General features: G+C 35.0%; 3 protein-coding genes across 3 annotated transcripts in view; 1 reads left to right on the forward strand and 2 right to left on the reverse strand.

Annotated features, from left to right (window-relative positions):
* The first annotated feature begins 349 nt into the window (after nt 1–349).
* On the forward strand, nt 350–4779 carry LOC108722995 (uncharacterized). The gene is made up of 4 exons (XM_018448421.1): nt 350–562; nt 2733–3170; nt 3745–4000; nt 4421–4779. Exons 1-4 carry the CDS (start codon nt 499–501, stop codon nt 4677–4679), a joined length of 1017 nt encoding a protein of 338 aa, XP_018303923.1. The 5' UTR covers nt 350–498; the 3' UTR covers nt 4680–4779.
* Nucleotides 4780–7020: 2241 nt separating this feature from the next.
* On the reverse strand, nt 7021–9837 carry fz (frizzled class receptor). Its single transcript, XM_018449439.1, is given in 4 exon segments — nt 7021–7501; nt 7504–7556; nt 7807–8186; nt 8772–9837. Coding segments are annotated over 4 exon segments (1686 nt in total). The 5' UTR covers nt 9617–9837; the 3' UTR covers nt 7021–7093.
* Nucleotides 9838–15064: 5227 nt separating this feature from the next.
* Nucleotides 15065–16730, reverse strand: part of ttk (zinc finger and BTB domain-containing protein ttk) — a 43368-nt gene continuing 41702 nt past the window's right edge. The window contains 2 exon segments of the mRNA XM_018449426.1: nt 15065–16480; nt 16600–16730. The exon segment at nt 16600–16730 is cut by the window's right edge and continues 18 nt beyond it. Of these exon segments, the coding sequence (XP_018304928.1) occupies nt 16328–16480; nt 16600–16730 (284 nt within the window). The 3' untranslated portion in view covers nt 15065–16327.

Genomic DNA, 16730 nt, shown 5'->3' on the forward strand with positions numbered 1-16730 from the left:
AACTTTTCGTTACTGGATTGTGAATTCAAATTGCACAAAATTAAAAATAATTAATATTTATTAATATTTTAATGTTTCAGGAATATTAAAATATAATACCTAGGTTTATTATATAAGTGGACATATAACCTCTATAGAATACTCCTGTAATATTAAAAAAATATTTATGATATTTTCGAAATATTATAACATTATTTTAATTTTTTTTTAATAATATTCATGTAACATTCTAGGAACATTTTGCGCTTATAGGGTTGTCCGAGATAGTGACCGGTATTTTCCAAGGCACTTTGAATCTTTGGAATAGAAGAAATCTACTATATCGGTACTTTCATGTTTCTCTCACCGTTGTTCAAGGTTTAAGGACATTGCAGAGTGACAAGTAGTGTGAATCACTTATCCCTGATTTCTCTTAATTATTCTAACGCCTCATCAGTTCATCGATCAGTGGTAATAAGTGCCGTTTCCGCGCAGCTGAAACATTCGGCGAATCTAGCCATGGCATTGTTGAGAATCGGCAGTGTGGAAATGTTGAATACTTTGACTCGCGTCTCGCGCGCAGGTACAAATTACTTTTCACAAATTGCATTATTTTTTCGCTCCGTTTTAACCGTAAATGTGCGTACAATATATTGTGAAGATTATATCTAAGTGCTGCTGTTTCTGTTTTTGCAGTTTGAAAGATGAAGTCAATACTAGGAATGACGAAGCTATATGTATAGTCTGCTATACATATAATCATTCTAACTTTCTAATTTAACATGATTGTATTAGATAGTGGTTTTTAAGATTTATTTAAGGTAGATGTCCCAGTAACCGGACGTTTAAGCGTTAAGTTCTCATAAATAATACAATTTATGATCAAAAAGGTTTTTAATATAAATATTTGTATTCATTTGAAAACTCAAGATTCCCTTAAGCAAGGAAAAATTATTTGAACCCACTTATGACAATTATTAATTAAAATATTTAAATAAATAATAGAATGTGTCAATGCATCAGTGGCCGGACAAGCTGGTCGGACACTGAGACGTAATTATCCCAGTGTCCAACCACAATTGGAAAATTAATATGCTGATGGAAAATAATAATATAAATAGATATTTAATGACAAAAGACAACTAATTCAAATTGATCTTTTTAAGGTAAAAAAAGCATTTGAGATTAATATTAATATAAATAAATAAAGTTTTGTGTAACTGTCCGGATATAACCTATGTCCATTTACATAATACTTTATTTATTTAAGTTAATATTAGTCTCAAATACGCTTTTTAAAACGTAATATTATAATTTAATTGTAATCTTTAAATGCAATTAAATTATAATACTGTAATAAAAAAGCATTTGAGATTAATAATAATAAATTTTGTGTAAGTTTCCGGACATAAGTACATGTCCGGACACTGGGACGTTTACCTTATATGTTTAGAAATTATTTAAAATATTTTGTAGCATCTGTAGTATTACAGTATAATTCAAACTACGAATTATCTTTCTAAAAAACCATAAAATCGATATAACACATTTATCTTAATGAGAGATGCTGGCTTTTTCCATATCAACAATATTCAGCTCATATCCATGGCTTAATCTTTCATCACTGAGATGTATATATTTATAAGAAATTTATAATTTTTTTAAAGTGTACATGCAGTTTTTTAAATAGCAAATTTTGCTCAATGTTTATTATAATATGTTACCTTATCCTTGTATTTATTTTACATCACGGTCATGATAATCACTTTACATAATAATCTTTATATTAACATAGATATAATTTTAGCATAAAAACTTTATCATATACATTTATCTATTTTAATTTTATTATACCTTATGAATATATATATGTATTTTCGTTTTTAATTTATTTCTTAATTTCTGCCTTATAGATAACATAATACATAAAATGTAATTAAATGTATAATAAAACATGGTTCTTTTTTCATTTTATTTCGATTTCTTTTTCTTAAAATATTCATAATCTTGAACATTTGAATATTCTGAATATTTATAGTTTAAATAAAAAATCTAACTATAAGTATAAAAATATTCACTTATTAAACTTCTGACCTTCGAAGTTTCAGCATAAACTAACTGTACTGTTTTTGTGAATAATTCATTTGTTCTACTTTCTATTTATTTTCCAACTGTTTTTCTTTCTTATCTTTCTTCTTAGAGCCGTAGTAGAAAGACTGACTTAAAATCTTAAGACAGTTATTGTATGTTACTAAAGACAAGACTTTAAGTTATAAGACACTGTCTCAAGATTATAAGTCAGCTTTCTGGTAAGGCCCTTAGTCTTATTCAATGTTTTATGGTGAATTCGATCACTCGCATTACACTGGATCAGTGCATATTAAAAGCTGCTTTACATAAAATATCTCAATGCAGTGATACAATATAATCAACTTTGACAATGAAATGATACATATATATTTTGTTAAATAACGTGACTATATCATTAGTAGATAGTTAATCGTTTAAAATATTTATATATTTTTACATTTTATATACTTTTACAACTTTGTTAATTTCTAATTTCATGTAAAGCAGCTTTTAGTATGCATTGATCTAGTGTAGTGCAAGTAATCAAATTTGCTATTTAGTCTTTCTCTTCATGCTTGTTCTTCATAAAACAAAATAAATCTCTATATAACAAATTTTTAATATAACGCAATAAATATATGTATAATATGTTATAATGTAATAACATTACTTTTTAATTGTAGCATTCTTGGAGATGCAGTGTGCGACTCCGGCGGCAGTTCATCGGAAGCAGCAGCCGTTGCACTTGACTAGCACACGTTATTATCCAGATCCACCGACTCTCACTCTGCCGAATAACGTTTGTGATATCTTTGCTAACGAGACCGGTCGCTTCACGCCGGAACGCGCGCGTGACATCGCGTTATATACCGAGAACGGTGGTACCTCTGTCTCCACGGCAAACTGCTCTGGATTTCCCAAGATCCGCGATGACAGCCATGTGGATTCATACGATTGTTTTGGCGCAGTCAGTCTGAATGGCACGATGCAGAGCAACGTGCCAAAGCCATTCTCCTCGTGCGGCAAATCTATGCACCTTAACATGCCTGGTGGACAGTGGTCCCGCGACGGCAAATACATCGCCGAGGACATGCAACGCTCTCATTACCGCAAGTTGTCGTGTAAGAACGACTTTTGACTGGATTCTGGAGGGTAGAGGTGCTTTCCTCGTCTTCGCTTCCTTACGATTTACATCTTTATAATATCTTCGCTGTTCTCTGAATCCTAGAAGATAATACGATACTTTGATCTCAAGGCTCTAAATGTTGGAGGGTCAGAGAACGTTTAATCAATTATGAATATACCAAATTATCTAAATATCAATATAAAATGATTGATACCAAATTAAATCAAGTAAGATCTTTCGCTGGTGTTATATAGATCTAAGAATCTGATAATTTATGTAATTCGCTAGGATTCAAAGATTAACATCCTAAAAATTCATAATATTTTAACAACAATCTAATGTTACAAAAGTTTATAAGAGGATTTTATCTTCTTCCTATGTTAATATTGCATCAATATTATACCAATATTAGCACACATTGGATAGTCACAAAAGCTCTGTTGAAGATTTTTATATACTTAAGGATTTGCAGATCCTTAAGTTGGATCTTCAAGGTAAATAAGAACTGCGCAAGCTTTTGTGGCCATCCAACTTCAGAAATTCACATTAGGCAATTGTATGTCGCTCAGGTACAGCAACTAATACCTTCATAACGAGCCCGCTTTTACGAGCGACATATTGGCCAATTTGTACCACCAGAATAAGCTATTCGACCGACACCTCCAAAGCATCCCAGAAGGATCAGACCGCGGTGCCGGTATCCTCAATGATCTCGAAGCGGGAAAAATTTCGCCTATTGTTGAGGGATTATGGAAGCACTCTTCTCGTCTTTCATATCACTATATCGCTGATAAGCCTCAGTGGTTGTTATATGGTGGTTGTTAGGTCAGTCGTGCGATCCCTGTAATACGTTTAAAAATCGTATCCTCTTTTCTAACTGAAATATCTAACATCGAAAATTTAATACATGTATATATATAACCGAAAGAAATTCATGTATGATCAAAGATTTTAATCTAAACGATTTCATATCAAGTAAGGAAATATTTGATCAAGTATCATTTATTTTTAACAAATGATTGGTTAAAACTTCTCAAATGTACAACTTCTGGAACATTTCTAGCTTTCTTGGTTCGGTTTTTTAACAGGTTTATATTAATTTTTGTATATACTAATTTTTACACAATATGACTCAAAATAAAATTCTTGAAAGAGAAAATGAGAGCATAACTATCATTTTATCTTTCGAGATTTATCTTGAGAAAATTTATAATTTTTTCTGATAATTCGAATTCTTATTTTCAGTGGAATCGATGTAACACCATTTGTACAAAAGTGGACAGGAGGAAACGAACAGGTAGAAAGCTTGCTGAAAGTTTCGACGGACTTCATAATAGCATACACAGTTCATAAACTGCTCGCACCTGTTCGAATAGGAATATCCTTGTCCGTGACTCCAGTGCTTGTCAAATATCTGAGGAAAATAGGCTTGCTTAAAATGCCGAAAAAAAAATTAGTGCCCACATCAACAACTTCACCAATCAAATCACCGCCAACATCATAAGATAATTGTTTCTTTTATTAAAAAGATTTCATTGTTAAGTGTCGTATTTCGATGAGAGATGATTAATAAAACTTTTAATACGGTACTGTGAAAAAAAATTAGTCGCAAAAAGTAAGATATCTACTATATTTATAAGATCGATATTTGTGTATCTTGTATATAAATTAAAATGAATCGATTTTGCTATTGGATAAATTCTAATCTACATTATGTAAAAGGTGTAGGCATTTATATTTATGTTATCAGTTTTATAAAGAAATCTGTAAATAAACATGCATATTATTTAGACAAAACGAATCGGCTTCACATATGCACCTCTTGTTTATTATATAAAGAATATAGTGATCATAAAATTTACATAGTTTTGTATCTCACATACGACGGAGTCGTATGTTTCGCGTATGCCATAGTACATAATAATCACGCATATCGCATTCGCAGCACAGAATCTTCGTACACAAAAGCTCGGCAATTTCAATTGGACGATTTCGCGATTTGTTCGCGAGTTAAGGCTGATGGCAGAAAACGAGATGTATAGTGTTTACGTCTTAGATGTGGATGTAGGATAAGGCAAAGAAAAATAACTTGTTCACACAAAAAAAGTAAAGAACTATCGCGTGCAGATGTGGAAACCGCATACACAATAGTCTTACACAATTTAAGATTTTTCTCGACCTTATCCTACATACACGTCTAAGACATAAGCGTCTCGTTCTTTGTCATCAACCCAAATTTAATCATACATAAGACGTCAATGTATATATATATATATACACAATTCTTAAAAAAATATAATACATAGAGAGAATAGAATTAAAAAATATATAATTATATACAATAAGTGTGAACTTAAACTAGTACATTTCTTACAAGTAAAAACTTACAAATTAATCTCGTTGAGATTCCGTCAAGACGCGTCCTCGACATTTGACATTACAATCTAAATGATAATACATTCGTCGCGCGGAAAAAGGATCCTTACAGCAAACATAGAAGAAAAACGGCTGACAAGAGCCATCGAAATCTCTTCTTGAGTATCATCATATTCTTTTATGTCCCTCAATATTTCGTAAAAATTAAGCGTAATAGATTGCGGTTCTTCATCAATGATATTAGGATGGAAAGATTCGGCAGTGTGTAGTGATTGTTAAGACATTTAGATCTTTAATCCTTAGGTATAATTAATTCGGTTGGCGTTATAACGCATACTAATGTCAGTTTGTTTATAAAAGTCTACCTAATTCAAATATAAAAGCATGATGCAAGCGCTTTGATTAATGAAATGTCTAAACTGCATTCTATCAAGCAACGCGATAATTTGTATTTTAGCACCTAGTGCGTCCGATCATTTATTACATATACACCTTTATATTTATGCCATGACAATTTTAATATGCATCAGTATGCGCTAGTATATCCAACCGAATTTATTACTAAAAGTCTTAATTCTCAGATTATATTGGATTCCAATAAGATCCAATTAGCTGCTTTGAAAACTTTGAACACTTCATTTGTCTGCTATAGCATCTGAGCATTTTCAACTTAAACGTAGGGACTTGAGTCATTCATAAAAAGAGATGAGATACACTAATAAAAGAATAATATAAATCGTCTAATAATACTTCCAAACTCATCAACATTCAGTCTAAACACTTTACGAGTCGTAGATCGTTTATAGAAACGCGAAATAAAAAACTTATTTGGCACAGCGACGAATATTAACGTATGTCTAATTATTCATGAGATAATCATAAACACAATCCGAAATGTTGTTGCAACTTTCATACAAATCGATTTGATTAATTAATTTGAATCAAAGTTGAAAATAAATATAAATTTGCCTAAAAATTCTTAAAAATTAGAAATAAATTTTAAATAATTAATGAAGAATGTATTACATATAAATAAATTCGAGAAATAATTTTAGAAAACTTTTAGCTTATGTGTTGATATCACACAATATATAATTATTAACATTTTTGTTTAAAGCTAATGATTTTCCAATGTTAATAAAAAAATAATGCGTTTTGGTTATGCTTTGCATTATAAAGAAAAACCGAGACGTGACTCAGAAATTCGACAATTCCTATCAGCGATCATGCGGCTGATTACTAGCTGAACTTACACATTTTTACAACATCATTATAAAAGTTACGATATCGTAGGTGTTTATCTCCACATACATTATCGAAAAAAAAATCCTCTTACTTTCTTAAATGCACATTAAATTACAAAGATCTATGAAGTTCAAGAAACAAAGTAACGGTAAAATATTGAGAAAAAGACATTGATTTGTTCTCGTCTAAATGTCTTTTGAAAAGATTCTATCAACGTCATATATAATTTACCTGATCGTTCAACAAAAAGAAAATAAAAAAGTACGTAGATCTTCGTGAACAAATGCAGCTGCGGACTTAAACATAGGCTTCAGTGCGATGACCTCGTATGTGATGGAAGAACTGCTGCCAACTGGTAAGCGTCTTCTTAGACCATACCCAGAAGCTGCTAGTAATGCCCACAATCATCGCCATGAGGTATTTGATCATGAAAATCTCGAAGTCGGGTTTACGACTAAGATCGCGGATGCGCTCGCCGATAGGGCACGGCAACGAGTAGAGTAACTGCAGGCCCGGTCGTGAGCACATCTCCAAATTCCACGTAAGCATCCATTGGTCGAAATAGGCTTGCTCGTAGAAGAGGCAGGCGATTACGACTAGAGCAGGTACGATGTAGAGCACGGAAAAGATGCCGATGCGAATCATGAGTTTCTCAAGTTTATCAGTCTTAGTTCCGTCGTGCTTCATCACCGTTCGAATGCGGAAGAGCAAGCCTCCACGTTCCAAAGACCAACGTAGCAAACTCCGGACAATATGTCACCTACAAATTAAATTATAGAAATATAATTTATATAGATATATATATATATTAAATATAATTTCCAATATAACAATAATATAAAAGTAACTTTTTATTTAACTTTGCTATTAATTAATTTTAAAAAGAAATTATAAAGTAGTTCATAATGTTTGTAATCAAGAAAATATAATATAGAGTGATCGTATTTTCACAACTGTATCCTTTTTACGCAAAATATTGGAATTTGTATTATAGTTGTCTAATTGTTCACCTTCCACTTTTCCCATCGCCAAAATGGTAACAGTCTTCACGGCCGGTGCGGCCCAAGCAGCTAAATGAAAGTACTGCGAGTTGGTTTCGATCGCTTCATGCCCCCATTTTAATCCAGCCGCTAGGAACCATGTGAGGGTGAGGATGACCCACCAGATGCTCGACGCCATGCCGAAGAAATAGAGAATCATGAAGAGCACAGTGCACAGTTCATGTTTAGTACCCTGAGTGATTGTAGAAGCCGTCTGTAACCGGATACCTATAGGCGGTGGGAATGGCTCCCTACATGATATGGAATTCCCTGCTGCCCAGCCGATTACATAAACTAGTGCCACCATCAGGTAACATACGGACAAGAAAATGATAGGCCTCTCGGGATACCTGTATGAGAAATAAATATTTAAAACTTGGAGATCTTGAAACTATGAATTTATTTAGACATTTTTCAAACTCTAATTATATTTTTGTTCATTTATAAGATTCTCTATGATAGTATTCTTCTTTTAATTTACAATTCTCTCTCAGAAAATGTGATTTTCAAGTTATTACTATGAATGAATTAGGTAAAGATTACATTATCAATCATCAAAAGTAAACCAACATCATAGTCCTTCTACCTATAGCACTTGTGTGTCGTTAAAGTTTTCAAAAAGATCATTAATATCTTTTAGAACAATTTTGACACATTTTGAGTTTTGTCATTATAAATAAATAAAATAGTTTTTTACGGAAAACATTTAGAGATTAAAATAGATTTGGATCTAAGTTTGAATTAGAAATTACTTTATTTTGAATTTAGTCGTTTTAGCTGATCAAGGTAAATTTCATTTACAAATATTAAAATTGTTAACAGCAACTTCTTTAATTTAATAATAATATTTTCATGAAAGAGAGATGTAGAAACTCGTTGAATGTTTGATATATTTTATGAAAGCATAACTTGATCTCCAAGAAAGCGAATTTTACCTAAATCTATCTGTATCAATGAGGAATGTCAGGAACGTGAAGAAGCACGAAGCAGCACAAACAGCGGCCCAAGTGCCAACCCATACCCTGGAGAATCTTCTTTGTCTCTCGGTAAAGAACATCCCGTCGCAGGGTGCTCCACAATCGGGCTCCACCTTGTCTCCAACTTTTAATGAATATCCTAATCCATGAGGGATCTTGAACTGCATTGGACAGACGAAGCCAAAATCCCTGGCACCCATGATAAAATTGTTGCCATTACCAACGCCCATGCCACCGTGAGGCCTCAATCCCTCATTCCAGGTTGGTTGGAACTCTGCCATCGGCATGCGGGCGGGAGGAGAGACAGGCACAGGTTCCTGGCGTGTGGTGGTCTCATTGGTACCTACACAGAGCTCCGTGCCGTCATTCTCCGGCATCTTGGAGCAGTCCAGGGCCTCCGGCCACATGAAACCGAAACTGTTCATTAGTTCCTCGCAGCCGGAGCGCGCGCTCTCACAGAGCGACCGGCACGGCGGTATCGCCTTCTCGATTATGGTACAGACGGGCGCGTAGACGGTGCACAGAAAGAAACGCAGATCCGGGCTGCATTTCATTTTAACGAGCGGCATATACTGGTGCACCTCTTGGCCGGCGTCCTCTTGCTTCTGATGATTCATTAGGTTCGGCATGATCGTCTCATTGTATGGGATGTTCATGCAGAGATTGATGGTGATAGGTTCACAGCGGCCGTGATGAGCGAGAGGATCGCCAACCCCGCCGTTCAGGGCGGTGGAGGAGTGCAAGGCAGCGGTGACAGTCACCACGCCGGACAGAAACGCACTGATCATCATCGTCCGCAACATCTCTAGCCTCCTCTTTAGGAATAGGCACACCCCGGGAATTATACTCACGACAAATGATGGGACATGCCGATATCTAGGTTCAACGACCACGACAATGAAAGTGAAGGTGATAAGTGAAGGTGCTGATAATGAGGGTGAAGGTGGTGGTGAGTGATGATGATCGAGGTGACAGACGCGCTCGTGGAGTAGTACTAGTGGTAGTATAAACCAGTGTAAACAGTTATGGCAGTCATACGAACGTCTTGACGACGGTGGACTCGTGGAGCAGGAGGAGAGAGAGATTATGGAGAAGCCTCATTGAGCCGCAAGTTCGAAGGCCAATAGAAAAGCTGGCTTCCTAGGGACATTTCCAGATTCGTCATGCCGAGTTCATATGCTGCTCTATAAGGAAGATCGAAAAGGCGTATCCGTATTTCCAGTCTGTGTCAAGGTGTCCACTTTATGATCATGGAAGTTTCGAGGGGAGATTTAAATGCGAAGGCGAAGCGAAGTCAATGTTGATGATTAGCGTCGGAAGGAGAAGAAAAAAAAGAAGAAGAAAAAGCAATGCATGATGATGATCGTGAGGATGATCGCGCGCGCGCGAACTCCGATTACTTTTATTAATATAAAATTATCGATCATCTATTGCTTAACCCTCTGATGGTGAGTCTGTTGTACATTTAATTATAAATGTCTTTGTTAAAAAGGTTAAACAATTTTCTTTATGTTGCATGGACGTTTGGATTACTCTTATTAAAATATGTTTAGTATTCATTCTTTTTTTTATAAAAGTTATATCATATTTTGGTTCCTTGAAATTTATGTATATCTATACATACTTATACAGGGGCGTGTTCGAATTCCCACTGGAATGTCATCATCCTTGTTTAACGTTTAACAAATAACAAGAGTGAAGTGATACTTGAGTGATACTCGAGTGCGAATCTGAATCCAACATCTATAGGAGATTAAATCATTTCTGGGACTCCAGGGCATTATGAAATTATTTGGATTCTGATCGAAATTGTTCAATTACAACAATCCAGCTATATTGCCGTAACATACAAATATAAAAATACTGCTGATGTAAGATTTTGTGCTGCATGAGTAATTATAAGTGCCTTTTTATAATTAACAAAAATTAAATGGAGGTCTTATTAACAGATCCAGCTTTAGTAATTGTGTTACAGATTTAGCGTCAGCTCTGGAGGATTAATGCATAAAAAAAAGACGAATAATTCAGAAATTTGACGACCTCAATTCTTAAGAATTGAATTTGATTGCTGATTAAATTGATCGAATCTTGATGGAAGTTACTCTGAAAGTAGCATCAATTCTTTAAATTTTTTTTCGTAAGTTCAGACATCAAGTTTTTGCTTTCTACATATAAAATCGGATACTGACTGTTGATTTTTTTTCTCGTCGACAGAATCGCAGCCTGAATATTGGAATGGACAAAGGATGGATGGATAGCAACAAATAGATGGGGACTCAATACTCGGTCTCGATTTTGATTTTATTTCCTTTTCCTGATACGTAATGCACAACACGTTCCATTAGCCTTCGCCAACGAACGACGCGCACGATCGTAATTGCTACAGTTCTCTTTTCTCTTTTTTTTTTAATTTTTTTTCGCACTTACAGTACGTACAAGTGCACCGCATGCACCTTTAGACGGTTGCATTCGCGGGCGAACTCGCGCTTGCTGTACTACTTACAACGCCAGTCGCGTTTACGCGAACCGCGTATTTTCAAAACCCGCCGGATTTTCTCCAGGATCCGAGCACGAGATCTCGAGTTTTCCATTTTTCCTAGAAAACACAATAAAAATCTAGGGAATAATTGAATAATTCCGATCGGAATCCATTCTGAATAATTCCAATTAACTCCATCGGATGATTATTTTGGTGTTAGTATTATTTCGTTAATAAGATAGAACGATTGGTTCTTTGTAAGAGAAAAAGGATTAGATTAATGATAATGAATTATGTAGCTAGAAACTTTTGTGTTATAAAATTGAATTCGCTACCAGTTGAGCTGATCACCTATTAAGTTAATCGGAGTTTGATTGAAATAACCCTATTTTATCCATTTCTACGAATGTAGATTAACTTCAATCTTAGTTTAACTTATTCTTGACCTTTTTCTAGTTCTAAGAATTAGAAAGATAAACAACAAATTAAACTAAAATTAAGTTAATCTGCATACATGAAAAGAAATGGGCCATCATGGGTCTTAGGAAGTTAGGTTCTTTAAATGATAATCGTTCTGAAGTTATATTGAGCTCTTTGTAGAAGCTTCTCTGGCGTTGAAGCTTCGATTGTATTTTGATGGAAAATCTTCATGATAAGATATCAATAATGTAAAAATAGTTCTTGATCATTCAGAAATATGATATTTTATTGACGATAACTGCATAACATCTCGAGAATCCTATGAGATTCATTCGATACCGAAGATGCTAAGCACAATTCTTCAAACAAATTTTATCACATAAAAAATACCATTCTATATTTTCTATAGATTTTTTATCCAAAATAAAGAAAAGAGTAAAGTTTTTTATCTCATAAGAGAGATAAAAATTCTCTTTTCGCAACGAGATAATAGCGGGTATTGAAAATGAGCGTCTCGTTTGATAGTCGATACTAGTTATTGAGGAAAAATCGCGCGCGAGCCGCCCGAATTACGCTTTCGTTATCGTAAACAAATAAATAATTTATCTTCTCGCACGAATGTACTCTCGGTTCGCGCACCCAAGTCGCACTCAACTTGCGTGAGCTCAGCCTTCTTACGCCTTATGATTAGTATTATTTAACATTTAAGAGTCATTATGGAAGATTGAAGTGCACCGCCAACATCTCTCGCGCGTCTCCCTGCTTAATTAATCTCGTTCGTTTCAATTAATTAAATCTCACAAAAGAAGAACGGTCGACTTAAGAAGGACTAATGTAAAATTAATTCTAATCTTGAAAATTGGAATAATTGAAAAATTTTGGTTTTATCTTTCTTCTACTTAAAAAATTTGTCGTGGTTTTCAGAATGAAACGCGACAGGAGGAAATGTCACGGAATTCAATTCCTTAGTATGGGATTGGAAATCGCTATATTTACAGTAACGCGATATCATGGAAGACGACTGATATCACTTATGGAAGGTCCAAAATGTTATCGACGTCTACGGGTCATCGATAAGAGCACGAGTCGCTATGCGATTTATAGGGAAGCACTGTTTTTAAGCTAAGAGGTTCGTCTAATGTTTTTTTTCTCTCTTAGTATTGCTATTAATAACATCGCGTGATAGTAAACTCTAGTCAATCGCAAACTTTATTATTGGCACAGTATCGAATTCCGAAAACGATTGAACGTAATTTTTCTACGTTCTTCGCATACATGCGTAGATCTTAAAATAGTATAAAATATTGTATTTGTGATTATATATATATATATATATTGGTTTCATATATTTTTCCTAACGATGCACTCGTCATCGGAATGCACGAAATTTTATAATAACTAGAAATGTATTTTCTGATTAATGATATCTTTTCCCAAATTCTTTCAAAGATTTCAGGAACGGTTTTCAAATCATATACAAGTCAATGTATATGTGCGGAGTTCTTCTTTTACGAGACCTATAAAATTCATGTACTTTTACTCGATAATAATTTGCAGCTGAAATTTAGTAATGTTTATCAATTCAAAATCTACGTAATAATTTGTAAGGACAAAAAGAGAGATCCTTCAGAGGGAAGACACGCACGCGACGCTATCACAATGTAATTCTTGCGAAAACTTCGTCAGTAAGTTTCTCTTCAATTATATTCATCCTCAATTAAAATTCTTCGTTATATGCACATTTCTTAAATTTACTCAAGACCAATTTTTCAGATTAATTAAGAGGGAGATAAGCACAAGGCGGAGTTCCGTTTCAAACCAGAACTTGGAGAACAATATCTTCCGCTAGTGCACGCTCTACGCGAATTTGTAACGTCGCGGCTGCTATTTAACCATGCGTTCGAACACGGCCGTATGATCTTGCGGAAGAGAATCGCGTGAACGCGTGCAACGCTAAAAAATCGCAGCACGGACACGGGCCATAGGATTGGTATGCAGCGCGTGCACTAGCGCGCGCACTCTCTCACATACACCTGCATCCACCTGTACATGATTGCGTGTAATACCCGGCGGACAAGGTCGGAAGAAACCCCGTTGCCGCGATTACAATTCCAGAATGATCGATGCGTATTCACGCGTCGTCAAAGAAACGCGCATCTGTATGCATGTATATATGTGTATTTCAGAAATGTATTTGTGTGTGTATTTTTTGCCTTTTTCATTAGCACCAATCTTAGTCCTGTGTAGGTGTGTGAGATTTTACAGGCTGTCCTGAATTTTTATTCACGAGGAACCTCCTATATATGTATGTACTGCGCGATTCCTTTGACGTGCAAAAGACAGGATAATGAAGGTTAAAATACTTTCGAGATATTCGAAAAAATGGACAGACTTTCTTGGAATATTTTCAGCGAGATTAATACACGAGTATAACGCGCCCGTCGCACACATCCGGCCGACCAGTGCGCATTATATCATACTTATTCATACGTCACGTGCGCTCGATTATAAAAGTCCACGTCCATGAGGGAAACCCAAGTGCTAAACACAAATAAAAGTCGATTAGAATGATAATTTATAGAGTAATTCTTAATGCAACGATAATAATTTAAGTATCAGTAAAGTATTTAAAGTATCAGTAAAGCGGAATCGATTTAAACAGTGAGTTCTTAAGGAATTAAAAATTTTTATTTTTATTTAAATTTTTAATTAAAAAAAATTTTAATTTTAAAAATTTCTACGATAATTTAATTTTCAACGATAATGTTTGATGCACTAATAAAGCGGGATCGACATTTAAATAGTAAGTTCTTAAAGAAAATTTTATTTTCAAGGATTTTAGAAAATATCAAAATATTTTTTGATTAGAAAATCTGCTTAAAAATTTAATCAAGTTCTGCCTTTTGATCATATTTTTCTTCCTTGGAGGTGAGCTTTTACAATTAAATGCACGCACAGATATATTCATCTATCTATCTATCTATCTATCTATCTATCTATTGTTCCGCTAGCGACACTAATAATCGTGTCGATCTAATTATCCGAGTGCAACAGCATGCATGTCCGCACGTTCTGCGTGTTTTCACAAGTATACTTCATGCACCCGGTATATTTGTGACGTAACTGGGAGAGCGCGTAATTGAGTAAATGTAATTAAACGTCAGTACCCGTATGTCGATAAGATTCTTTTCAATTTGTCTTGTATGCCACATGCATGGCGCCTATTACGTCACACACAAGATATACCGGATGTATTTCAAATAAAAAAAAGACCAACGCATACACGTTTAATATATCTCAAATGGAAAAATATATAGAAAGAAATTATATAATACTTTAAAATCAATCTCTCTTAGACTTCAATATTGAATTAATTTCTGCCGATATCTTTTTATTTACGCTAATTGATTAATCCGTTTAATTAGTGCAATATTAAAAAATAACGAGAAATAATATTCCTCGTTCTAGGTGAAAATATTGCCTCGCATGGCGTTGCTGCCTTTGGCATTGCGTGGACACGCAGTATCGAGCGGGACTGAGCATGTCATCAAAAAATTAACAAAAACAATAGATTCGGTACTGTACGGTCGCACTTGTTGAGCAAACGATCTCCGTACGCCTGGGAAGATATATATTTGGCACTGGATTTTCTCTCTCCCTCTCTTTCACACTTCTCTTCGAGGGAAACTCTCTTCAACTCTCTTCGTAATGACGCGACGTGCATCGAACTCTCGATTTTGAATCAATCGCAAAAAAGTAAAAATTATAAACATCAAGAATTAAATTAATTCAATAGATCGCTAGAGAAACTAAACGCCTATGATCGAATATGTATTTCTAAGAATGTTACTTTGATATCGCTTGTCATTCTTATTCTAGATTCTGCATTAAAATTTATTCGTTGGAATCTATCTCTTTTCAATCATATTTAATTGTGGGACTTTAATTACTTCTAACTTTGATCGCGCAAAGATTTGTCTCATCCTTTCGTTTTGATTGCATTCTTTGATACTGTTTCATCCCACTTCTCTTGTTAAAATAAAATTAATTGACAATGTGATTTGTTTTGAATAATAAATAATAAGATTTTTGCGATCAATTCCATGATAATCCTTGAACTTCGCAAGTAAAAGGACTTGGATAATCGAGAATTCTTTGCGATTCGCTAATACGCGACGAAAGAAGGTGTTTCTTTATTTACAAGGATTCGCAACGATCATAGCGATCGAAGGAACGTCACCATCGACGTTCATTACCCACAGCTGGCTGGGAAAAAAATATACGCAGCCGTGCCCCTTATTTTTACATCACCCGAACGATAGCTCGTTCGATTATCAGGAACGTATCTTCTTCGTGAAACCCGAAGATGTTCGATCTCCTTTTTGATCTTTCCTGTAATTTTCCCTCATATTTAAAGAAACCACTATGCCATTCTCTACATTCTCTCGAAAATAACGATCGATATCTGTATATTTGTAGAAAGAAAAGAAGAAAGGGGATATCGACAGGGCCGAAGGAGCCGAACAGTCCTCTCTCTTCGGGATCACGAGGAGGGCCTCGCCCGATGATGATATGGTTGCCCCTCGAGAAAATTGCCAACGCGGCTGGCTCGGCCTTAGCTGTTCATGATTGTGGACCTCCTGGAGTAGCCACGTCTCGTCACCGTTTCGCCCTGCGCCTCGCACTCCCGCTTCACTCGGTCGATTATGTCCGCTACCAGCTTCTCCTCTTTCTCCCGCTGCAACTCCCAATCTGGACCTCTGCAAGCCTACAGGCGGTACGTTACCAAAATCGAATAGAAAGATATTGAATATTAATAATTTTAGAATTAGATGTTATTTTAAAGAAGATAATATTGTAGGTACTTTTAGTATTGTGGGTACTTACATCGGTGGAGGTCTTGCGTGACTTCTTGTTGCTGGGTTCCTCGCGATTTTCGTCATTCTCGTTGTCGGAATGCCGGGAACTTAAATGGCCGATATAGCCTTTGCGGGATTTAAAGTACGTGTTGCAGCTAT

This window comes from Mycetomoellerius zeteki, unplaced genomic scaffold (assembly GCF_001594055.1).
Source record: "Mycetomoellerius zeteki isolate Tzet28-1 unplaced genomic scaffold, Tzet1.0 scaffold106, whole genome shotgun sequence".
Taxonomy (NCBI): Eukaryota; Metazoa; Arthropoda; class Insecta; order Hymenoptera; family Formicidae; genus Mycetomoellerius; species Mycetomoellerius zeteki.